General features: G+C 39.6%; 2 protein-coding genes across 14 annotated transcripts in view; both read right to left on the bottom strand.

Annotated features, from left to right (window-relative positions):
* bend5 (BEN domain containing 5) overlaps window positions 1-17,873 on the bottom strand; it is a 45,459-nt gene extending 27,586 nt beyond the window's left edge. For all 11 annotated transcript variants that reach the window (XR_009803618.1, XR_009803619.1, XR_009803620.1 and 8 more), the window contains exons 1-3: window positions 17,607-17,873; window positions 16,369-16,499; window positions 3,280-3,745 (exon numbers count right to left, since the gene is read on the bottom strand). Coding sequence is in view for 1 of the 11 variants with exons in the window: in XM_061882981.1 (XP_061738965.1) it covers window positions 3,280-3,745; window positions 16,369-16,470 (568 nt within the window). In the remaining 10 variants the exon portion in view is untranslated. The remainder of the gene's footprint in view (window positions 1-3,279; window positions 3,746-16,368; window positions 16,500-17,606) is intronic.
* The window catches only part of agbl4 (AGBL carboxypeptidase 4), an 861,886-nt gene that overhangs the window by 188,810 nt on the left and 645,900 nt on the right, over window positions 1-27,176 (bottom strand). The window lies entirely within an intron of this gene.

Raw genomic sequence — 27,176 nt, 5'->3', positions numbered from 1 at the left:
TATATATATATATATATATATATATATATATTCCTACAATATACATTGTAGGAATTTTAAAGAATTTATTTGTAAATGATGGTGGAAAATAAGTATTTGGTCACTTCAAACAAGGAAGATCTCTGGCTCTCACAGACCTGTCACTTCTTCTTTAAGAAGCTCTTCTGTCCTCCACTCGTTACCTGTATTAATGGAACCTGTTTGAACTCGTTATCTGTATAAAAGACACCTGTCCACAGCCTCAAACAGTCAGACTCCAAACTCCACTACGGCCAAAACCAAAGAGCTGTCGAAGGACACCAGGATAAAAATTGTAGACCTGCACCAGACTGGGAAGAGTGAATCTACAATAGGCAAGCAGCTTGGTGTGAAAACATCAACTGTGGAAGCAATTATCAGAAAATGGAAGACCACTGATAATCTCCCTCGATCTGGGGCTCCACGCAAGATCCCATCCCGTGGGATCAAAATGATCATGAGAACGGTGAGCAAAAATCCCAGAACCACACAGGGGGACCTGGTGAATGGCCTGCAGAGAGCTGGGACCAAGGTAACAAAGGTTACCATCAGTAACACACTACGCCGACAGGGAATCAAATCCTGCAGTGCCAGACGTGTCCCCCTGCTTAAGCCAATGCATGTCCAGGCCCGTCTGAAGTTTGCCAGAGAGCACATGGATGATACAGCAGGGGATTGGGAGAATGTCATGTGGTCAGATGAAACCAAAATAGAACTTTTTGGTATAAACTCAACCTGTGGTGTTTGGAGGAAGAAGAATACTGAGTTGCATCCCAAGAACACCATACCTACTGTGAAGCATGGGGGTGGAAACATCATGCTTTGGGGCTGTTTTTCTGCTAAGGGGACAGGACGATTGATCCGTGTTAAGGAAAGAATGAATGGGGCCATGTATCCTGAGATTTGGAGCCAAAACCTCCTTCCATCAGTGAGAGCTTTGAATGGTTGACCAAATACTTATTTTCCACCATCATTTACAAATAAATTCTTTAAAATTCCTACAATGTGAATTCCTGAATTTTCTTTTCCACATTCTGTCTCTCACAGTTGAAGTGTACCTATGATGAAAATTACAGACCTCTGTCATCATTTGAAGTGGGAGAACTTGCACAATCACTGGCTGACTAAATACTTTTTTGCCCCACTGTATATAGTCGAGGAATTAACACATTATTATCCTAATTTTGATATGATGCCCCGCTGGATGCATTAAAGGCCTACTGAAATGAGATGTTCTTACTTAAACAAGGACAGCAGGTCCATTCTATGTGTCATACTTGATCATTTCGCGATATTGCCATATTTTTCCTGAAAGGATTTAGTAGAGAACATCCACGATAAAGTTTGCAACTTTTGGTCGCTAATAAAAAAGCCTTGGCTGTACCGGAAGTAGCAGACGATGTGCGTGTGACGTCACGGGTTGTGGAGCTCCTCACATCTGAACATTGTTTACAATCATGGCCACCAGCAGCGAGAGCGATTCGGACCGAGAAAGCAACGATTTCCCCATTAAGTTGAGCGAGGATGAAAGATTTGTGGATGAGGAAAGTGAGAGTGAAGGACTAGAAAAAAAAAAAAAGACTATACAGTGGGAGCAATTTAGATGTTATTAGACAAATTCACTAGGATAATTATGGAAAATCCCTTATCTGCTTATTGTGTTACTAGTGTTTTAGTGAGATTATATGGTCGTACCTGTACAACCTGAAGGTCGGCCCCGCACCTTTCTTCAGCACCAATCGACGGGTGGTGGCGATGCCCATATCTGCCCTTCGCAAGGGACCCTCTTCGAAACACTATCTTTCGAAATGATCGCTGCATAATACACTGTACTTTGTGTGTGTGGTCCAATCCAACCGTGTTCGCTTGACCGCTCTGTTCCATAGTAAAGCCTTACCGTCATCTTTCCGGAATGTAAACAACGAAACACCGGCTGTGTTTGTGTTGCTAAAGGCGGCCGCAATACACCGCTTCCCACCTACATCTTTCTTCTTTGACGTCTCCATTATTAATTTAACAAATTGCAAAAGATTCAGCAACACAGATGTCCAGAATACTGTGCAATTATGCCATGAAAAGAGACGACTTATAGCTGTGAACGGTGCTGAAACAAATTGTCCTCTACAATGTGTGACGTCATGCGCACGCGCAATCACACCGCAACGTTTTAGCATGATACTTCCGCACGAAATTTAAAATTGCAATTTAGTCAACTAAACCGGCCGTATTGACATGTGTTGCAATGTTAATATTTCATCATTGATATATAAACTATCAGACTGCGTGGTCGCTAGTAGTGGCTTTCATTAGGCCTTTAAACAATGTAAAAATGTTGAACAAAATCAACTCAAGTTATGGAAAAAAAATGCCAACATGGCACTGCCATATTTATTATTGAAGTCAAAAAGTGCATTATTTTTTTTTAACATGCCTCAAAACAGCAGCATGGAATTTGGGACATGCTCTCCCTGAAGGAGCATGAGTAGTTTGAGGTGGGCGGAGTTGAGTTTGAGGGTGGGGGGGGAAGGGGTAAGAGTTAGTGCTGCAAGGGATTCTGGGTATTTGTTCTGTTGTGTTACGAAGCGGATGTTCTCCCGAAATGTGTGTGTCATTCCTGTTTGGTGTGGCTTCACAGTGTGGCGCATATTTGTAACAGTGTTAAAGTTGTTTATACGGCCACCCTCAGTGTGACCTGTATGACTGTTGACCAAGTATGGCTTGCATTCATTTGTGTGTGTGAAAAGCTGTAGATATTATGTGATTTGGCCGGCACGCCCCCAATATTGTTGTCTGGGTATAAATCGGGAGAAATTTGGGAGAATAGTTGGCCCGGGAGATTTTCGGGAGGTAAATTCGGGAGTCTCCCGGGAAAAACTGGAGGGTTGGCAAGTATGCTCTGTACTTCTCCCTACGTCCGTGTACCACTCTGTACAGCAGAGTTTTAAAAAGTCATACATTTTACTTTTTGAAACAGATACCGATAATTTCCGATATTACATTTTAAAGCATTTATCGGCCAATGATATCAGGAGTCCGATATTATCGGACATCTCTATGGATAACAAAATATGACCAAAACAAAGTAGGGCGTGTCTTAATGTGAAGAGACTCACCTCACAGACTCAACTAGTAATTTCAGCTATAAAACAAAAAAGGGGCGGTGTAAAACCACTGACTTGTGATCTGTATGATCAGGTGAGTTACAACCATGTGTGTGTGTGTGTGTGTGTGTGTGTGTGTGTGTGTGTGTGTGTGACTTACCGCTGCCCAGCCTCATGAGAAGAACGTCCTGCAGCCGTCGATTGAAGTCCCTCAGCTCTTTGACTTCTGTCAGCAAGCTGCTATACTCTTTGAGTTTCTTGGTCTGCTGCAGCAGCTGCCGACGCGTCCTCTCCAAGTCCTGCTGCAGCCTGCACATCTCCTCCTCCTGCTGCCTGTAGCTCAGGACCAGCTCCTCGTACAGGACGCGGGGAACCACCGCCGCGGCCACGTCCGAGTTCACCTCCAAGTGCTGCTGTTGCGGCTGCTGCTGCTGCTGCTGATGCTCTGCCTCCATGTCTTCATCTTCGTCGTCTGCATCATCTCCCTCTTCCGCCAGCCGGTCCTCATCGAGGTCCTCTTCGCCCTCCATGCAGGAGCTCGCCGCGTTTCTCTCCAGGCGAGCGACTACGGCCGCCAAACTTTTGGAGGAGTTGGACACGGGGCGTCCTCGGTCCTGACATGGTGCCTGCGGAAGAAAACTATTTCCATTTTCTGATTTATGCATGATGGAGTTGTCATAAGTTGCTTTTTTTGAGAGTGTCCAAATACGATACTTACAGTATCTACCACAGCACTCTCATAGCTACATGACTTGAGTATTGCTAAAATAATAAGAGGCAAAAGTGCTGTTTGAAGGCACTTCACCTTCAAATGTAATAAGGATGTCGATTGGCCCGTGTGCATAAAGTGCTACAACGCGGTCGTCAAGAAGTCGGGGAGTTTGTCGTCATAAAAATCGACACGCTGGCCTTTATTACGACTCCCGACAGGTTAGCAAATCTTCCATTTCAAACTAATTGCTGACGTTATCGTGACCCGCGTGAACAATGGCCGTCCTATTATTTGCAATCAGCCGCAGCTAGTGGTCAAAAGCCTAAGTCATGTTAATCAAATAAAACCTAAAAAAAAAAATGAAGCATGCCCATCTATCATGGCAATAGTACGGCTTTGAATTCTTGACACCTTAAATTTAAATCTATTCTAGGGGCTTTTTTGACAATCATAAGTAAGACTAACTTTATATGAAATAAATAAATATATATATATGTATGTATATATATAAAAACTTTTTTTTAATTGATTAACAATTGCTACAAGTAAGAATCGCGATTCATTTGAAAAAGCAGATTCTGTTTTGACAACCTTAAGTGTCAGTATACTGAGTTTACATCAATCAATCAATCAATGTTTATATATATATAGCCCTAAATCACAAGTGTCTCAAAGGGCTGTACAAGCCACAACGACATCCCAGTTCAGAGCCCACAAAACGGCAAGGAAAAACTCACAACCCAGTGGGATGTCAATGTGAATGACTATGAGAAACCTTGGAGAGGACCGCAGATGTGGGTGACCCCCCCCCCCCCTTCTCCAGGAGACTTGACACATAAATATTGGTGACTGATAAGTGTTATTTTCTCTCAAAGTTTCAGAGTAACACAGAAAAAAAAATATCCGTCAACACAGATCCTATAACTTCAAAAATATTATTCTAGCTCTTGCATTTTTTTTTTTGCACCACCTCAGAAATGTTTATCACTGCTGCAGTTTTTTTTCTTTATTTTAAATTGTTTATTACCATTAAACTCATCATTCTGTTGATTGTTTTCAATTTGGGGCGGCATAGCTCGGTTGGTAGAGTGGCCGTGCCAGCAACTTTGAGGGTTGCAGGTTCGATTCCCGCTTGTGCCATCCTAGTCACTGCTGTTGTGTCCTTGGGCAAGACACTTTACCCACCTGCTCCCAGTGCCACCCACACTGGTTTAAATGGAACTTAGATATTGGGTGTCACTATGTAAAGCGTTTTAAGTCACTTGAGAAAAGCGCTATATAAATATAATTCACACTTCACACACTTCTATTGGAGGTTAATTTTTCACTTTTCTTGAAAACAAAAATATTTCATTTAATTTTTTAGTCCTTGTGCTAGTGATAATTAAATATTATAGTATCGGTATCGCGTTCAAAATGTTAGTTAAAGTTAAAGTACCACTGAGTTAGACACACAAAATTACTCTCTGCATTTGACCCACCCGCTGGGAGGTGAGGGGAGCAGTGAGCAGCAACAGTGGTCGTACTCGGGAATCATTTTGGTGATTTAACGCCCAATTCTTGATGCTGAGTGCTAAGCAAAGAGGTAATGGGTCCCATTTTTACAGTCTTTGGGGATTGAACTCACAACCTACCCATCCCAGGGCGGACACTACCTACATGGCCACCGAGCAGGTTAGATGTCTTTTATAACAGTATATCTTCTAAAGGAGTACATTATGGATATACTTTTTCCAATGCATGCTTCCCCCAGAATGGCAATATGCTGGTGGCAGTGGGGGCGTGGCTAGGGGCGTGGTTAATATGACATCGTATAATTAGTATAATCTGCCATGATGCAAAGATTTTCTTTAAAAAAGCAAAATATGTGATGTTTTATTTTATTCATGTATTCTCTTATATATGCAGTGCAGGCTAAAAGTTTCAACACACCCTCTCATTCAATGTGTTGTCTTTATTTTCATGACTTATTTACATTGTAGATTGTCACTGAAGGCATCAAAACTATGAATGAACACCGAAAAAGGGGAAATAACGGAAATCATGTTTCATATTGTAGTTTCTTCAAAATAGCCACCCTTTGCTCTGATTACTGTTTTGCACACTCTCCATGAGCTTCAAGAGGTCTGAAAGGGTTTTCACTTCACAGGTGTCATAGTTTTGATGCCTTCAGTGTCAAGCTACAGTGTAAATAGTCATGAAAATAAAGAAAACGTGGGGTGTGTCCAAACTTTTGGCCCATACTGTACATAAAGATGGATAGTACTTTATTGATTCCTTCAGGAGAGTTCCCTCAGGAAAATTAATATATATATATATATATATATATATATATATATATATATATACAAACCCCGTTTCCATATGAGTTGGGCAATCGTGTTAGATGTAAATATAAACAGAATACAATGATTTGCAAATCCTTTTCAACCCATATTCAGTTGAATATGCTACAAAGACAACATATTTGATGTTCAAACTGATATGATTGGAACATCCCACAGGTGTGCAGGCTAATTGGGAACAGGTGGGTGCCATGATTGGCTATAAAAACAGCTTCCCAAAAAATGCTCAGTCTTTCACAAGAAAGGATGGGGCGAGGTACACCCCTTTGTCCACAACTGCGTGAGCAAATAGTCAAACAGTTTAAGAACAACCTTTCTCAAAGTGCAATTGCAAGAAATTTTGGGATTTCAACATCTACGCTCCATAATATCATCAAAAGGTTCAGAGAATCTGGAGAAATCACTCCACGTAAGCGGAATGGCCGGAAACCAACATTGGATGACCGTGACCTTCGATCCCTCAGACGGCACTGTATCAAAAACCGACATCAATCTCTAAAGGATATCACCACATGGGCTCACGAACACTTCAGAAAACCACTGTCACTAAATAGTTTATCGGTACATCTGTAAACACAAGTTAAAACTCTACTATGCAAAGCCAAAGCCATTTATCAACAACATCCAGAAACGCCTCCGGCTTCTCTGGGCCCGAGATCATCTAAGATGGACTGATGCAAAGTGGGTAAGTGTTCTATGGTCTGACGAGTCCGCATTTCAAATTGTTTTTGGAAATATTCGACATCGTGTCATCCGGGCCAAAGGGGAGCAAACCATCCAGACTGTTATCGACGCAAATTTGAAAAGCCAGCATGTGTGATGGTATGGGGGTGCATTAGTGCCCAAGGCATGGGTAACTTACACATCTGTGAAGGCACCATTAATGCTGAAAGGTACATACAGGTTTTGGAGCAACATATGCAGCCATCTAAGGGCCGTCTTTTTCATGGACGCCCCTGCTTATTTCAGCAAGACAATGCCAAGCCACATTCAGCTCGTGTTAAAACAGCGTGGCTTCGTAAAAAAAGAGTGCGGTTACTTTCATGGCCAGCCTGCAGTCCAAACCTGTCTCCCTTTGAAAATGTGTGGCGCATTATGAAGCGTAAAATACGACAGCGGAGACCCCGGAATGTTGAAGGACTGAAGCTCTACATAAAACAAGAATGGGAAAGAATTCCACTTTCAAAGCTTCAACAATTAGTTTCCTCAGTTCCCAAACGTTTATTGAGTGTTGTTAAAAGAAAAGGTGATGTAACACAGTGGTGAACATGCCCTTTCCCAACTACTTTGTCACGTGTTGCAGCCATGAAATTCTAAGTTAATTATTTGCAAAAAAAATAAAGTTTATACGTTTGAACATCAAATATCTTGTCTTTGTAGTGCATTCAACTGAATATGGCTTGAAAAGGATTTGCAAATCATTGTATTCCGTTTTTATTGACCTTTAACACAATTACCCAACTCATATGGAAAGGGGTTTGTATTATACAGAGTAAGAATAGTGACATGTGTGTTTGTAACATGTTACTTTAATGTCAATAAACATACAGCAAACAACAACATTTGTCCAAAGTGACATCACAAACAGCGTGTATGCAGTTTGTTCCGATGTTGCCAGTCTCACGAGGAACTAAAAGAGGAGTCATTGAGTTCTTGATGAGCCGCTCAGCGAGGGATTTGTCTCTGAAAGGGCAGCTGTCCAGAGTGCTGGAATTTGTGTTAATCCAGCATATGGTAAAAATAGTGTGACGGATTTTTGAACGGAGGCCAGATTTTTATGGAAATATAATATTTGTTTCAGTAAAAAACATTTTTCATTACCCTTTAAACAGTTTTTGTACTATTCTGGAAAGTTTTCCGATGACATTCAAAATCGGTAAATTTGGCAACAGAAGTAAATTAATCACGTCCTGTTGTCATGGAAACTGCACTCACAGTAAGGTTTATAAAACATCTCGCTTTTACTCTGTTTGTTTTAAAGTCTTTAAAACACGAGACATTTAATTGTTTTTTTTAGTGACTTAGGACAGGGGTGACTTGTTTCACTGAGGGCCGCACACTAAAAAATTGTTTTAAAATGTGGTGGCAATTTTGATATTTTGTTTTCCAAAACCAATACAATACATACTGTAATTTGTTTTTATCTTCAGCGCTTCCTTTAAAATCGGTCCCGAGGAACAATACGTTTTTAGTTGTTTAAAAATGTTTTATGTGTTATGCCCTGTTTTGTCGATTATAATAATAATACATTTTATTTGGTATAGCGCTTTTCGGAGCACTCAAAGACGCTTTACAGGATAAAAAAAAAAAAAAATTATAAAAAAGTTTAAAGTAATAATATAAAATACAGGAAATATAAAAGCAGTACATTGTAAAATACATAATAAAACAGGACATTACAAGACCCTGTTTTAGGGTAAAAACACAAAATATGCAATCATTTCCTCCCCAAAAATACTTCAAAGTGGAATATTTGATGTGAAGTATCTGGAGCCTTAAATATGTAAATAACTCATAAAATATATTTTAATTTGTTGTTTTTTTGTCAGTTAAAAAAAAAAGTCCCACTAAAATTCTTAGGGATTGAAAAGGGCCTCACTCATAAACGTCTTAAAGTCTTACTTTTTTTTCAACTTTAAACGTTTGAGTCTCCAAATCAAACTTTGCAACTATCAGTTCATTATATATTTTTTTTTTCATGTTTTTTGGGTTTGTTTATGCCCTTTTTGTCAAAGATAACTTAGTTTTTTTAGATGGCAAACAAAAAATATGTAAAATGTTCCCCCAAAAATACTTTTTTGATGTGACGTCATTTGGAGCCTTGAATAGGTCAATAATTTATAACATTGATTTTCATTCATTGTATATTTGCTAATCAATTAAAGCTTTGAAGAAAAAAACCGCTTGCATGGCTACAAAAGACATATTGGTATTTTAAAGCAGTGGTTCTCAAATGGGGGTACTTGAAGGTATGCCAAGGGGTACGTGAGATTTTTTTTAAATATTCTAAAAATAGCAACAATTCAAAAATCCTTCATAAATATATATATTGAATAATACTTCAACAAAATATGAATGTAAGTTCATAAACTGTGAAAAGAAATACAACAATGCAATATTCAGTGTTGACAGCTAGATTTTTTGTGGACATGTTCCATAAATATTGATGTTAAAGATTTATTTTTTTGTGAAGAAATGTTTTGAATGAAGTTGATGAATCCAGATGGATCTCTATTACAATCCCCAAAGAGGGCACTTTAAGTTGATGATTACTTCTATGTGTAGAAATCTGCATTTATAATCGAATCACTTTTTATTTTTCAACAAGTTTTTAGTTTTTTTTATATCTTTTTTTCCAAATAGTTCAAGAAAGACCACTACAAATGAGCAATATTTTGCACTGTTATACAATCTAATAAATCAGAAATTGATGACATAATTCTGTATTTTACTTCTTTATCTCTTGTTTCCAACCAAAAATGCTTTGCTCTGATTAGGGGGTGCTTGAATTAAAAAAAGTGTTCACAGGGGGTACATCACTGAAAAAAGGTTGAGAACCACTGTTTTAAAGTATATTATTCTGAGATGTTAATTATGATACACTAGTTTGACAAGATTTCTAGAATTACTACTAGTCTTCTGCAGTCAGCTTTGTGTTATTAGAGTCAACATTGCAAATTTTTCTCATTACATTTCACTAGGGTTGTCCCGATCCGATATTTGGATCGGATCGGCCGCCGATATTTGCCAAAAAAATGCGTATCTGCAAGGAATGGGAAAATGCCGATCCAGATCCAGTTTAAAAAAAAAATCCTGTCCTTGTTTTTCAATGCACCGATTTAAAGAATACATTCCACTTTTCTGCTGGTCCCTAATTTCCGTTCCGCATTTTCCAGCACACCTTCAACACATTCACAGGTCTGTGTCCTAACCGTTAAGACGGCCATGTGAATTAAAAGTTACGGTAAAAATGTCAGCTGTATGGGATTATTTTACCCTACAAAACGAAAAAGTTGAAGAGGTGGAGTGCAAAACATGCCTCAATAAAGTCAAGCGTGGCGGTAAAGTTGTAAGACATTTTAATGACTCTTGAGAGTGAGAGGCTTTTTAGCACAGCCTCACTCATCATTGATGAACACGGGAGCAGGCTGACACCTGAGCATCTTGAAGTGCTTGTCTTTGTTAGAAAGAATCTCCCCATTATGCTAGGACTTCAATTGCTAGGGCAAACAAATGAAGAGAGTGTGTAGATATTTTTTTATTTATTTTTTTTTTAAGTTTACACGTGTTCAAGAGCAAGTAGTGATGCTGAGTTATAGACATTTTATCCCAATCAGGTTGTCTGTGTGTTTTGCTTTTTTTTTTTAAATTAATTTTTAAAGCATTATTTGCACTTTATACTGTTCACTTTGTTACTGTTTAATGATGCCATTTCTGTTTGTCATGTATAATTTTGTCTATTTTGTGTTTATCCTTGAATAAACAGGTCAGTTTCTTGTTACCGACCATTGTGTATTATTCAAACTCACCTAATTCAGCTAGCTAGTTGTTATCAAGAGTACTAAAACCCTTTTCAACATGAATCTGACAACTAAGTAGGCTAAATAACTTTAAACTTTAATACATAGGCCAGTATCGGTATTGGATCGGAAGTGCAAAAATAACATCGGTATCGGATGGGAAGTGCAAAAACCTGGATCGGGACATCCCTACATTTCACCTGTTTTCTCTTTAATTCCACTTTTTTAATAGTATTTTTAGAATGTGGGCCACTAAACAGTTAGCTGCGGTGCTGAAAAATGTCCCCCGGGCCTCACCTTGGATAGCTCTGGCTAAGACGTAAACTGTGTCATATTTCAAGCTGTTTTTAGTACAGCAGGTGGTAGCGCTAATGTTGCTTGTCTAAATTCTGCTGGTTAAAAAGGTACCCAGAACTAAACTATAGGGATTAACTATCGGTTGGTATTTGGCATTTTGATAAAATATTGATATAGAATAGTAACATTTAACCGCTATCATCACCTATTTCTATTATTTCAAATGTAAAAATCATCCGATGGACCCCTTTAAAACTGCTCAGTTTAGTTCGGATTCAAGTGGGCCTCTGCCTCCAGCATCTTCCCGCCCAGGACGGCGTTTTTGGTTGCGCAAACTGTGCACGAGTCAGGGCCAGAGCCAATCAGAAGACATGATCTTAAACAGGCAAGTCAAACTTACAGTGGGGAAAGCGTACCCGTAAATAAAAACTCTCTCACAAAATATAAGTAAACATCACAGTCCCCTACAGGTCACAACTGCTATCAACGTTACTCTGAGCAGAAAAGCCTAAAAAAACCCTAATGAACATAAACTCTCTTGTAGAACTCTGTGACTCATCTGTGAATCACTTGATCAAAATGCAAACAATATGTTAGAGTAAAAACGTGCATGCTATGTTAAGCTAACATATTATGGTAAGAGTCATTCAAATAACTATAACAAATAGAACATGCTATAACTTTACCAAACTATCTCTCACTCCTAATCCATAAATCCCATGAAATCTTCTTCCTCGATGTAGCTTCTAAACAACTCTGCCAACTCCAAAGGTATGCGTCGCTTCCTCTTGTCCTTTTCTGCTGCATATTTCACTACATCCAGCTTGTAATCTGCAGTACATGATCTCCTTTTAAACACCATTTTTGTTCAACCCTTCTCAGTTTTTATAAGTTACCACCAACAATGAAATGAGCCATTTTAATAGCTACGGCAGTAGCATATAGCAGTTAGCATCCCATAACCCACAATGCACTTCTGCCATGACCCTCCCCCGCCGAATTCTTATTGGCTGACGTGTGTGTGACGATTGCTGACATTGTCTTCGTCTCTTCCGCGAATTACATAAATAATAGGGGTGTGGGAAAAAATCGATTCGAATACGAATCGAATCGTTTATGTTGTGCGATTCAGAATCAATTTTAATTTTTAAAAAATCTAGTTTTTTTTTTTATTTAAAAAAAGAAAAACATTTTTTTTTTTTATCAATCCAACAAACCACTACACAACAATACCATAACAATGCAATCCAATTCCAAACCCGAACCTGACCCAGCAACACTGAGAACTGCAACAAACAGAGCAATTGAGAGGAGACACAAACACCACACAGAACAAACCAAAAGTAGTGAAACAAACATGAATATTATCAACAACAGTATCAATATTAGTTATAGTTTCAGCATAGCAGTGATTAAAAGTCCCTCATTGACATTATCATTAGACATTTATAAAAATAATAAAAAAGAACAATAGTGTCACAATTGAGAGGAGACACAAACACCACACAGAACAAACCAAAAGTAGTGAAACAAAAATTAATATTATCAACAACAGTATCAATATTAGTTATCATTTCAGCATAGCAGTGATTAAAAGTCCCTCATTGACATTATCATTAGACATTTATAAAAATAATAAAAAAGAACAATAGTGTCACAATTGAGAGGAGACACAAACACCACACAGAACAAACCAAAAGTAGTGAAACAAAAATTAATATTATCAACAACAGTATCAATATTAGTTATCATTTCAGCATAGCAGTGATTAAAAATCCCTCATTGACATTATCATTAGACATTTATAAAAATAATCAAAAAGAACAATAGTGTCACAGTGGCTTACACTTGCATGGCATCTCATAAGCTGGACAACACACTGTGTCCAATGTTTTCACAAAGATAAAATAAGTCATATTTTTGGTTTGTTTAATAGTTAAAACAAATTTACATTATTGCAATCAGTTGATAAAACAATGTCCTTTACAATTATAAAAGCTTTTTACAAAAATCTACTACTCTGCTAGCATGTCAGCAAACTGGGGTAGATCCTGCTGAAATCTATGTATTGAATGAATACAGAATCGTTTTGAATCGGGAAAAAAATCGTTTTGAATCGAGAATCGAATCGAAAAAAATCGATATATTATCGAATCGTGACCCCAAGAATCGATATTGAATCGAATCGTGGGACACCCAAAGATTCACAGCCCTAATAAATATTATTATTTGATGTTGTGGAATCTGCAGTACATGATTTCCTTTTCGGTGCCATTTTTGTTCAGCCCTTCTCAGTTTTTATAAGTTACCGCCAACGATGAAATGATACATTTTAATAGCTACGGCAGTAGCATATAGCAGTTAGCATCCCATGACCCACAATGCACTTCTGCCATGACCCTCCCCCGCCAAATTCTTATTGGCTGACGTGTGTGTGACGATTGCTGACATTTTCTTCGTCTCTTCCGCGAATTACATGAATAATAGTATTTGATATTTTAAGGTAATGTGTTAATAATTTTACACATAAGTCGCACCAAACTATGAAAAAAAACTGCGCTTTTAGTCCAAAAAAATACGGTAATTGCTACACCAGGAGAGGCAGAACAACAAAGCAGTGTGAGATTTGTATATGTTGCTGCAGTATTTAGGTGTGTGTTTTTCAACCTTTTTGGAGCCAAGGCACATTTTTTTTATTAAAAAAAAAAACACCAGCAGAAAAGGTTAAAAAATGAAACTCCACCAGGTTGTCGTGCCTTATTTTGAGTTTGCTGTTGTTTCCTGTGTGTCGTGTTTTAGTTCCTGACTTGCGCTGTTATTTTGGTGACCCTTCCTGTTTTGTTGGTGTTCTCCTGTAGCAGCTTCACGCCTTCCTTTGAGTGCTATTGACCGCACCTGCTTTGTTTTCGCGATCAAGACTATTTTAAGTTGTGCGTACGCCCATCCTTCTTTGTGGGGACATTTTTGATCGTCATGTACGGATGAGATTTGTGGATGTCGCCTTTGCTCCTCCACACGCTGTAAGTGTTTGCTGTCGTCCAGCATTCTGTTTTTGTTGACTTTGTAGCCTGTTCAGTTGTACTTTTTTTTTTTACATAGCCATTCCTATGCTTCAGTGCCTTTTTTTCCCTAGCGGGACTTGCCTTTTGTTGATTTTTGTTTTAAGCGTTACATCCCTTTTTACCTGCACGCTGTCTCCCGCTGTGCTCTGCATATTGGGATCACAACAAACCATCCTCGACGCGTTCCGACTTCTACAAAGCAATGAACTACCTGCTGCCACCTACTGATATGGAGTATTAAAAGATGACCCTGCCAAGCTCTACACAGCACAGGCACTAGACAACGGCACATTATTATGATTATTTGCAAAAAATATTTTTGGGACCAATTAGGTGAAGTTGCATCATTTCCCACGGCACACCAGACAAAATCTCACGGCATACTAGGGTGCCGCGGCACAGTGGTTGAAAATCGCTGATGTAGGCTGGCTTGTAATGCATAATTTTAATAAATAATGCTTTTTATTCTCATTGTTATTGTAATATTTTCCTATTTTGTTTCCAGTTATATCCCCATTATTTACATTTTACTTTTTAAATGCGATCTCAACGCTGTACACTGCTGCTGAAATTTTTATTTACCTGAGGGAACTCTCCTGAAGGAATCAAAGTACTACAAACCCTGTTTCCATATGAGTTGGGATATTGTCCATCCATCCATTTTCTACCGCTTATTTCCTTTTGGGGTGGCAGGGGGCGAGTTGGGAAATTGTGTTAGATGTAAATATAAACAGAATACAATGATTAGCAAATCCTTTTCAAGCCATATTCAGTTGAATATGCTACAAAGACAACATATTTGATGTTCAAACTCAAACTTTGTTTTTTTTTTGCAAATAATAATTAACTTAGAATTTCATGGCTGCAACACGTGCCAAAGTAGTTGGGAAAGGGCATGTTCACCACTGTGTTACATCACATTTTCTTTTAACAACACTCAATAAACGTTTGGGAACTGAGGAAACTAATTGTTGAAGCTTTGAAAGTGGAATTCTTTCCCATTCTTATTTTATGTACAGCTCAAGTTGTTCAACATTCCGGAGTCTTGTTGTCGTATTTTAGGCTTCATAATGCGCCACACATTTTCCATGGGAGACAGGTCTGGACTGCAGGCGGGCCAGGAAAGTACCCGCACTCTTTTACTACGGAGCCACGCTGTTGTAACACGTGGCTTGGCATTGTTTTGCTGAAATAAGCAGGGGCGTCCATGATGACGTTAATTGGATGACAACATATGTTGCTCCAAATACTGTATGTACCTTTCAGCATTAATGGTGCCTTCACAGATGTGTAAGTTACCCATGCCTTGGGCACTAATACACCCCCATACCATCACACATGCTGGCTTTTACACTTTGCACCTATAACAATCAGGATGGTTATTTTCCTCTTTGTTCCAGAGGACACCACATCCACAGTTTCCAAATACAATTTGAAATGTGGACTCGTCAGACCACAGAACACCTTTCCACTTTGCATCAGTCCATCTTAGATGAGCTCGGGCCCAGCGAAGCCGGCGGCGTTCCTTGGTGTTGTTTATAAATGGCTCTCGCTTTGCATAGTAGTTTTAACTTGCACTTACAGATGTAGCGACCGACTGTAGTTACTGACAGTGGTTTTATGAAGTGTTCCTGAGCCATTGTGGTGATATCCTTTACACACTGATGTCGGTTTTTGATGCAGTACCGCCTGAGGTATCAAAGGTCCGTAATACCATCGCTTACGTGCAGTGATTTCTCCAGATTCTCTGAATCTTTTGATGATTTTACGGACCGTAGATGGTAAAATCCCTAAATTCCTTGTTCTAAAACTGTTCGACAATTTGCTTACAAAGTGGTGACCCTCACCCCATCCTTGTTTGCGAATGACTTAGCATTTCATGGAAGCTGCTTTTATACCCAATCATGGCACCCACCTATTAGCCTGCACACCTGTGGGATGTTCCAAATAAGTGTTTGATGAGCATTCCTTAACTTTATCAGTATTTATTGCCACCTTTCCCAACTTCTTTGTCACGTGTTGCTGGCATCAAATTCTAAAGTTAATGATTATTTGCAAAAGAAAAATAAAGTTTATCAGTTTGAACATCAAATATGTTGTCTTTGTAGCATATTCAACTGAATATGGCTTGAAAAGGATTTGCAAATCATTGTATTCTGTTTATATTTACATCTAACACAATTTCCCAACTTATATGGAAACGGGGTTTCTATATACACATTCATAGTCAACCAAGCTGACTTCACTTCCGGGAAGACGTCACGTGCAATTGAACGATATCATCCGAAATGCCGTCACGCGGAAATTTCCTACCTTTTTATGCCTGAGCGGCATCCTCTCCTCTCCAAAACTGTTGTCAACTGGATTTCCTGAACTCCTGATGGACATCTTGGGAATTTTCATCTTCTTTTGCATTACAATGTCTTCCAACTCCTCTACAGTATCTGTCAAAAGAAAGAAAGAATCATCAAAACGACCTTCTCCTCAAAACCCTCAGTCCATCATATTTGTGCAAAAAAAAAAAATATATATATATATATATGTATATATATAGTCTCCATTGTGGAGAGATGACATGGCATCATGCAAATCAGCATCTTTTACATAGGACGAATAAAATAGTGCAGCCTTTCCACCTAGACAGAGACGGATCTTGCAGCCCAGACAGCGGCTCAGAGGCAGGGATTAATGATGTCGTATGTTTGGGGTGGAGAAAAAAAACAAAACGTATTTAATTAGCCAGACAGACACAGACTGAACATATTAAATCGAGACGTGTTGCTATTTCTGTTGTCTGCAGTCTGGGAAGCTGCACTGCAGCACCGCAGCTTCAAATCAAGCATGTTTTTATAAACTCATCCTATTGAAAAAAAATAAACGCCTTTAAAACATGAAATAAATTGTCTAGCAAGTGTTTTTTTGTGTGTGTGTGTGATGACAGCTCTACGTGTGTAGACGGCTAACGAGCTAGCATGCTAACTAGCTACACGCTATATTAACATTGAGCTAGCTTGTGCTAAGCTAGTCCGGGCAAAGACCTCGGTGACAGGTCAAGCTAACTAGCTATATTAACATCTGGCCCGAAAGGGAATAAGCGGTAGGAAATGGATGGATGGATGGATAGCTTGTGCTAAGCTAGTCCGGGCAAAGACCTCAGTGACAGGTCAAGCTAACTAGCTATATTAACATCAGGCTAGCTTGTGCTAAGCTAGTCCGGGCAAAGACCTCGGTGACAGGTCAAGCTGACTAGCTATATTAACATCTGGCCCGAAAGGGAATAAGCGGTAGGAAATGGATGGATGGATGGATGGATAGCTTGTGCTAAGCTAGTCCGGGCAAAGACCGCAGTGCCAGGTCAAGCTAACTAGCTATATTAACATCCGGCTAGCTTGTGCTAAGCTAGTCCGGGCAAAGACCGCAGTGTCCGGTCAGTCTGCGGCTCCTGACAGCCCGGACAGAATAGCTTCAGTTGGCCCTTTATAACACGCCGGCAGCATAAGGGGGGATGATGGGGATTTTACCAACAAGTATCGGGAAAAGAGGCGACTTACCTGCAAGGGCGAGGACGCCAGCTCGGCACGGCCGGCCCGGGCTGCCATGATGTTGACTTCAGACTTGTGTGCAGCGCAGACACTTTCTCATCCTCTAAAGTCTGATCGGTGCTCCGGCCTGGAAGTCTTCTATGCATCAAACAATTTTTTTTTTTTTTTACTTATCTTTAGATCATTTGCACGCTTGGAAAGCGGTTTTGTTCTGTTTATAAAATATGAAAAACAAACATAAGGATGTGGTGGATTTCATCGGCGCTCGGCTGCTTCTGCCTGGTCCAGCACATAACAATCGTTAAGGCATCACTAACAGACATCACGTTGCTTTAAAGCAGGGGTCAGCAACCTTTTTGAAAGCAAGAGCTACTTCTTGGGTACTGATTAATGCCAAGGGCTACCAGTTTGATACACACTTAAATAAATTGCCAGAAATAGCCAATTTGCTCAATTTACCTCAATGTGTGTGGGAAAAATCGCAAGACTACTTCATCTCTACAGAACTGTTTCATGAGGGGTTCCCTCAATCATCAGGAGATTTGGATTCTGAGATATATATATATATATATATGTATATATATATATATATATATATATATATATATATATAACTAAATAAATGGGTATTTCTGTCTATCATTCCGTCATACATTTTTTTCCTTTTACGGAAGGTTTTCTGTAGAGAATAAATGATGAAAAAAAACACTTAATTGAACTGTTTCAAAGAGGACAAAACAGGGGGAAAAAATGAAAATTAAACTTTGAAACATAGTTTATTTTCAATTTCGACTTTTTAAAATTCAAAATTCAACTGAATGTTGTCTGTCTATCTGTGTTGGCCCTGCGATGAGGTGGCGACTTGCCCAGGGTGTACCCCGCCTTCCGCCCGACTGTAGCTGAGATAGGCGCCAGCGCCCCCCGCGACCCCAAAAGGGACTAAGCGGTAGAAAATGGATGGATGGACTTTTTAAAATTCAAAATTCAACTGAATGTTGTCTGTCTATCTGTGTTGGCCCTGCGATGAGGTGGCAACTTGTCCAGGGTGTACCCCGCCTTCCGCCCGATTGTAGCTGAGATAGGCGCCAGTGCCCCCCGCCACCCCAAAAGGGAATAAGCGGTAGAAAATGGATGGAACTGGAAAAAAAGAAAAAAAAAAAGTACCTAATTCGAATCTTTTTGAAAATATTTAAAAAATAATTTATGGAACATCATTAGTAATTTTTCCTGATTAAGATTAATTTTAGAAAATTGATGACATGTTTTAAATAGGTTAAAATCCAATCTGCATTTTGTCAGAATATAAAACAAATTGGACCAAGCTATATTTCTAACAAAGACAAATAATTATTTCTTTTAGATTTTCCAGAACAAACATTTTAAAAGAAATTCAAAAGACTTTGAAATAAGATTTAAATTTTATTTTCTAGATTTTCTAGATTTGCCAGAATGCTTTTTTATTTATTTTAATCATAACAAGTTTGAAGAAATATTTCACAAATAATCTTCTTCGAAAAAACAGAAGCTAAAAGGAAGAATTAAATTAAAATGTATTTATTATTATTTACAATAAAAAATATAAATTTACTTGAACATTGATTTAAATTGTCAGGAAAGAAGAGGAAGCAATTTAAAAGGTAAAAAGGTATATGTGTTTAAAAATCCTAAAAACATTTTTAAGGTTGTGCTTTTTCTCTAAAATTGTCTTTCTGAAAGTTATAAGAAGCAAAGTAAAAAAAATAAATGAATTTATTTAAACAAGTGAAGACTAAATCTTTAAAATATTTTCTTGGATTTTCAAATTCTATTTGAGTTTTGTCTCTCTTAGAATTAAAAATGTCCAGCAAAGCGAGACCAGCTTGCTAGTAAAAAAAAAAAAAATTTTAAAAATGAAGACAGCTCACTGGTAAGTGCTGCTATTTGAGCTATTTTTAGAACAGGCCAGCGGGCGACTCATCTGGTCCTTACGGGCGACCTAAGACAAGTTTTTTTCGACCTTTTTTCAGTGATGTACCCCCTGTGAACATTTTTTAAATTCAAGTACCCCCTAATCAGAACAAAGCATTTTTGGTTGAAAAAATTAGATAAAGAAGTAAAATACAGCACTATGTCATCAGTTTCTGATTCATTGAAATTGTATAACAGTGCAAACTATTGCTCATTTGTAGTGGTCTTTCTAGAACTATTTGGAAAAAAAGACATAAAAATAACTAAAAGTTGTTGAAGAATAAACAAGTGATTCAATTATAAATGCAGATTTCTCCACATAGAAGTAATCATCAACTTAAAGAGCCCTCTTTGAGGATTGTAATAGAGATCCATCTGGATTCATCAACTTATTTCTAAACATTTCTTCACAAAAAAATAAATCTTTAACATCAATATTTATGGAACATGTCCACAAAAAATCTAGCTGTCAACACTGAATATTGCATTGTTGTATTTCTTTTTACAGTTTATGAACTTGCATTCATATTTTGTTGAAGTAGTATTCAATATATATATTTATAAAGGATTTTTGAATTGTTGCTATTTTTAGAATATTTAAAAAAAAATCTGACGTACCCCTTGGCATACCTTCAAGTACCCCCAGGGGTACACGTACCCCCATTTGAGAACCACTGCTCTAAGAAAAGTGTTTTTCAACCTTTTTTGAGCCGAGGCACATGTTTTGCATTGAAAAAATCAGCAGCAGAAATCATTAAAAAACATAAATCAAAAACCATAACCAATTTCCCGTCTTGCGCTGCTATTTTGGTGGCTTTTTCCCTTTTTTCGGTATTTTCCTGTAGCGGTTTCATGTCTTCCTTTGAGTGATATTTCCCGCATCTACTTTGTTTTAGCAATCAAAAATATTTCAATTGTTTTTACTATCTGTGTTGGCCCTGCGATGAGGTGGCGACTTGTCCAGGGTGCACGCCGCCTTCCGCCCGATTGTAGCTGAGATAGGCACCAGCGCCCCCCGCGACCCCAAAAGGGAATAAGCGGTAGAAAATGGATGTTTTTATCCTTCTTTGTGGGGACATCTTTGATTGTCATGTCATGTTTGGACACTGCACAGTAAGTCTTTGCTGTCTTCCAGCATTCTGTTTTTGTTTACTTTGTAGCCAGTTCAGTTTTAGTTTTGTTCTGCTTAGCCATCACTAAGCTTCAATGTTTTTTCTTAGGGATACTCACCTTTTGTTTATTTTTGATTTAAGCATTAGACACCTTTTTACCTGCACACTGCCCCCCGCTTTTTCCGACATCTACATAGCAATTAGCTACCGGCTGCCACCTACTGATACGGAAGAGTATTACAGGGTTATTCTGCCGAGTTCTAAACAGCACCGCTCGTCTGTGCATCAGTTGGGGACATCTCTGTGCTACTGACCTGTCTCCGCTCAGGATGGTCTCCTGCTGGCCCCACCACGGACTGGACTCTCACTATTGTGTTGGATCCACTATGGACTGGACTCTCACACTATTATGTTAGATCCACTATGGACTGGACTCTCACACTATTATGTTAGATCCACTATGGACTGGACTTTAACTATTATGTTAGATCCACTATGGACTGGACTCTCACTATTATGTTTAATCCACTATGGACTGGACTCTCACTATTATGTTAGATCCACTATGGACTGGACTCTCACACTATTATGTTAGATCCACTATGGACTGGACTCTCACTATTATGTTGGATCCACTATGGAATGGACGGTCACTAATATTTTAGATCCAGTATGGACTGGACCCTCACTATTATCTTAGATCCACTATGGACTGGACTCTCATTATTATGTTAGATCCACTATGGACTGGACTCTCACTATTATGTTAGATCCACTATGGACTGGACTCTCACACTATTATGTTGGATCCACTATGGACTGGACTCTCATTATTATGTTAGATCCACTATGGACTGGACTCTCACTATTATGTTAGATCCACTATGGACTGGACTCTCACTATTATGTTAGATCCACTATGGACTGGACTCTCACTATTATGTTAGATCCACTATGGACTGGATTCTCACTATTATGTTAGATCCACTATGGACTGGACTCTCACTATTATGTTAGATCCACTATGGACTAGACTCTCACTATTATGTTAGATCCACTATGGACTGGACTCTCACTATTATGTTAGATCCACTATGGACTGGACTCTCACTATTATTTTAAATCCACTATGGACTGGACTCTCACTATTATGTTAGATCCACTATGGACTGGACTCTCACTATTATGTTGGATCCACTAATGATTGGACTCTCACTATTATGTTAGATCCACTATGGACTGGACTCTCACTATTATTTTATAGATCCACTATGGACTGGACTCTCACTATTATATTAGATCCACTATGGACTGGACTCTCACTATTATGTTAGATCCACTATGGACTGGACTCTCACACTATTATGTTAGATCCACTATGGACTGGACTCTCACTATTATGTTAGATCCACTATGGACTGGACTCTCATTATTATGTTAGATCCACTATGGACTGGACTCTCACTATTATGTTAGATCCACTATGGACTGGACTCTCACACTATTATGTTAGATCCACTATGGACTGGACTCTCACTATTATGTTAGATCCACTATGGACTGGACTCTCACTATTATGTTAGATCCACTATGGACTAGACTTTCACAATATTATGCTAGACTCACTCGATGTCCATTGCATCTGGTCTCCCCTAAGGAAGGGGGGTTCACCCACATCTACAGTCCTCTCCAAGGTTTTTCATAGTCATTCACATTGACATCCCACTGGGTTGTGAGTTTTCCTTGCCCTTATGTGGGCTCTGAACCGAGGATGTGGTTGTGGCTTGTGCAGCCCTTTGAGACACTTGTGATTTAAGGCTATATAAATAAACACTGATTAAAAAACACAAAGTAACACAAACAGTGGCAGCTCTGCATTTGTCTAAGAAACAGAAGAAAAGGTTGCCGGTACTCAAACCCAAGGCTGAGCTGTCTTTCCGTCTATCTCTTCGAAATGTTATTCCTGCCGCCACACAGTTTTTAAAGCACTTTATCCGACACAAATATATTTCAGAGTCCATTTGCGTGCACCCCAGATAAATGGCTCACTCCCCAGGGACACAATATAAATATCATTTGGTTTGACTGATGGTTGAATTCTATTTGGGTTCAGTTCTGGATTTTACCTGCGCTTTGACCTTCATGATTGATGAAAGCAATGCAATATGTATGCAATTTGTCGTGCGCGCATCAATATGGAAAGTAAACAACTCTGCTTTGATTTATTCATTTTTTTTCCCACGGATCACTTTTATGTAGTACCAATTTAGATATTTCAGTTGTGTGTGTGGCTGACGGGGGAAACTGCAGCAATAATCCAGAACCCCAAAATGCACAAGAGCCATAAAACAAATCCACAAGGAAAACGTTGCACGATAAAAGGTTAGCCAGGCTACTAGGGGGTTAGCCCATTTACCAGGAAGTTAACCAGGCCACCAGGACATTAGGGAGTTTACCAAGTCGTTAGCCAGGCAGCTAAAACGATAGCCTGTCTAACCATAAATAAGTTCGACCGGTTACTAGGAATTTATCCAAGCTACTAGGAGTTGAGTCAGACTACCAGGATGTTACCCAGCAGGCACACAACATTGATACAACATTGATCATACATACATGTCCTTTAAAACTGACTTTAAAACTACATTGTAAAGTATTTGTAAAATGTTGCAGTCTAACGTAGGATTAGTTGTTGGTAGGGAAATTACCGAATTCCAACGGTCAAATCAGCGTCACGACCTGACGTTGAATACATGTCGTCAAAAAGCATGTTGTTTCAACGTTGTATTTGTATATTGGTTGTAAAATGACCAAAATTCAATGGTCAAATAAACGTCAGAACCCAATATTGATTAAACGTCGTCGAAAAGCAGGTTGTTCCAACGTTATGTTGGAGTTGCTCAACGTCAGGACCTCATTCAACAGGTTCTCAACGTTGGTTTAATGTCTTGTGCCTGCTGGACTCAAGACATTGCCAGGCTACCAGGAAGTTAGCCAGGCTACCAGGAGTTTAGTCATAATGCCAGGAGGTTAGCTAAGTTACCAGAAGGTTTGCCAAGCTACAAGAAAGTTAGGCCCACTACCAGAAAGTTAACCAGACTACTATAGTAAGCAAGGCAATCTAGAAGGTAGCCAAGCTCCGAAAAGGTTAGCCAGGCTACCACCAGGAAGTTAGCCAGGCTACCAGGAAGTTAGCCAGGCTACCAGGAGTTTAGTCATAATGCCAGGAGGTTAGCTAAGTTACCAGAAGGTTTGCCAAGCTACAAGACAGTTAGGCCCACTACCAGAAAGTTAACCAGACTACTATAGTTAGCAAGGCAATGTAGAAGGTAGCCAAGCTCCGAAAAGGTTAGCCAGGCTACCACCAGGAAGTTAGCCAGGCTACCACCAGGAAGTTAGCCAAGCTACCAGGAAGTTAGCCAGGCTACGAGGAGTTTAGTCATACTGCTAGGAGGTTAGCTAAGTTACCAGAAGGTTTGCCAAGCTACAAGAAAGTTAGGCCCACTACCAGAAAGTTAACAAGGCTACTATAGTAAGCAAGGCAATGTAGAAGGTAGCCAAGCTCTGAAAAGATTAGCCAGGCTACCACCAGGAAGTTAGCCAGGCTACGAGGAGTTTAGTCATACTGCTAGGAGGTTAGCTAAGTTACCAGAAGGTTTGCCAAGCTACAAGAAAGTTAGGCCCACTACCAGAAAGTTAACCAGACTACTATAGTAAGCAAGGCAATGTAGAAGGTAGCCAAGCTCCGAAAAGATTAGCCAGGCTACCACCAGGAAGTTAGCCAGGCTACCAGGAAGTTAGCCAGGCTACGAGGAGTTTAGTCATAATGCCAGGAGGTTAGCTAAGTTACCAGAAGGTTTGCCAAGCTACAAGAAAGTTAGGGCCACTACCAGAAAGTTAACCAGACTACTATAATTAGCAAGGCAATGTAGAAGGTAGCCAAGCTCCGAAAAGGTTAGCCAGGCTACCACCAGGAAGTTAGCCAGGCTACCAGGAAGTTAGCTAGGCTACGAGGAGTTTAGTCATGCCAGGAGGTTAGCTAAGTTACCAGAAGGTTTGCCAAGCTACAAGAAAGTTAGGGCCACTACCTGAAAGTTAACCAGACTACTATAGTTAGCAAGGCAATGTAGAAGGTAGCCAAGCTCCGAAAAGGTTAGCCAGGCTACCACCAGGAAGTTAGCCAGGCTACGAGGAGTTTAGTCATAATGCCAGGAGGTTAGCTAAGTTACCAGAAGGTTTGCCAAGCTACAAGAAAGTTAGGCCCACTACCAGAAAGTTAACCAGACTACTATAGTTAGCAAGGCAATGTAGAAGGTAGCCAAGCTCCGAAAAGGTTAGCCAGGCTACCACCAGGAAGTTCATGTTTTCTTATTCAATGCCCGCCACTGTCTCTGCATCTTGGGGTTCGTCAACAACAAAATGTGACAGCATTTAGTGTTAAAAATATATGGCTCTTACGGAAATACATTTTAAAATATTTGGCTTTCATGGCTCTCTCAGCCAAAAAGGTTCCCGACCCCTGCCCTATTTCCTTGAATTGCCGCCAGGTATATAGTATGTGCCTGCCTAGAATCACTGCCGGGTCAAACTTGTTTTGCAAAATATTATTTTTATTAGCGCATGTGTAGAATTTCCACCGGGTCAAACTCGTCACGTCACGAGTGACACTTCACCTGTCATCATTTTCAAAATGGAGGAGGCTGATTTCAATCATTTGAAATGGCATAAAGGGAAGAAGATTAAGAGCTATTCAGTAGGATTTAAGGTCCAAGCTATTGAATATGCTAAAAAGAACAGTAAGCAGCTGTGTTTTATTAATAAACCGTAGCTGCGTGTGTCAAATATGAGTCATTAAATGACTCCCGCCTCCTGGTGGTAGAGGGCGCTAGTGATCCTTCTTGCGACTACTCGGCTGCAGAAGAAGTGACAACAAGCAGCAAGTTTATTTTTTCCTCTCGCTTGCACTTTTAACATGGAGGATTACATATCTAAAATGAAACAGTTTTCTAAACTGGACTTTCAATCGAAGCAGGAGGTAATAAAGGAAGATCTCCATCGAAACAGAGAGACTTTTAAAACTGAAGAAAGATAAGGAAGACTTCTATAAACAAGTTATCGATGCTTTTGATCAGAAGGAGCTGCGCATGGACTTCATTTATAAGTAAAGGTAAGACCATAATAGAGTTTTTTTTTTAATTAAATGTGCTTTTCAAGATGGTATCCTTACATGGCGCTCAAATTTTTACTGCATGCCTTTGGTAAGTGCCGGAGTGAGAAGAGGTTTTTAAAATGATTAGCGCATGCTTGCCTTTACCGCATGCCTTTGGTTTTAAATTAATTAGCGCCCCGGCGGCAATTCAAGGAAATACGGTCGGTTGAAAAGGATTTGCATTCTGTCTTTATTTACATTTTACACAAGGTGCCAACTTGACTGGTTTGGGCTTTGTATTACGGGCTTGGGCCAACGGTATTGATAATGTTTGTGCTGGAGATCAATAGGGCCGGTGGATCCATAAAAAGAGTCACGGAGTGAGGACAGAAGGCAGCCATGATGTCCTGGCTATTAGCAGCACGCTGCCAGCCTCATCCATCTTAATTGGTCATCCATTAGGCCGCATTAAAGGGAGACCCGGGATAATAGCAGTAATGATGCTGATGATGGCATTAGACTGCGGGAACACACGTCATCACTGCAGCTCCTCACATCCCAAACCTGCTCCACCGACCGACACAGGTGGATGTCGGGAGTGAATAGATGACGCCTGAACGCCACCGTGGGCGCGGTGCTGTGTTTGTCTGCAAAGTATACGACAACAAATAGAGGTCGCGAGGAGTTTGGGTGAAAATAAGTGTCGGTAACGGCCGTTAATGAATTCGGGCCAATGGAGACGCCGCACCTGTGCTGATCGGCGGCTCTCCGGCGCGGACAGATGCCGCTCCAGGTGTGCGATGACGGTTGGCAGAGTCGCGCGCTGACCTGAGCAGCTGCACGCAAACACGCCGCGCCATCCGCGCACTTGACAAGCAGCACTGTCGGAAGATGAAAGTAATAAATGGTGTGTAGGAATCTGCCGTTAAACTATGAATTGTGCTCAATTATGTGGGATTTAAAGGCACTGCTCTTACAATATTTGCTTGAATTGCCACCGGGGCGCTAATTAATTTAAAACCTCTTCTCACTGCAGCACTTACCAAAGGCATGCGGTAAATTTAGGCATACGCTTATAAATTTGAGTGTGATGTAAGGATACCATCATGAAAAGCACATTTAAAAAAAAACGTTATTATGGTCTTACATTTACTTATAAATGAAGTCCATGCGCAGCTCCTTCTGATCAAAAGCATCCAAATTTGTTTATAGAAGTCTTCCTTATCTTTCTTCAGTTTTAAAAGTCTCTCTGTCTCGATGGAGATCTTCCTTTATTACCTCCTGCTTCGATTGAAAGTCCAGTTTAGAAAACTGTTTTATTTTAGATATGTAATCCTCCATGTTAAAAGTGCAAGCGAGAGGAAAAAATAAACT

This window comes from Nerophis ophidion, linkage group LG22, assembly GCF_033978795.1.
Source record: "Nerophis ophidion isolate RoL-2023_Sa linkage group LG22, RoL_Noph_v1.0, whole genome shotgun sequence".
NCBI lineage: Eukaryota > Metazoa > Chordata > Actinopteri > Syngnathiformes > Syngnathidae > Nerophis > Nerophis ophidion.
The sequence above is the reverse complement of the archived record's forward strand: the minus strand, read 5'-3'. Positions and strand labels throughout refer to the sequence as shown.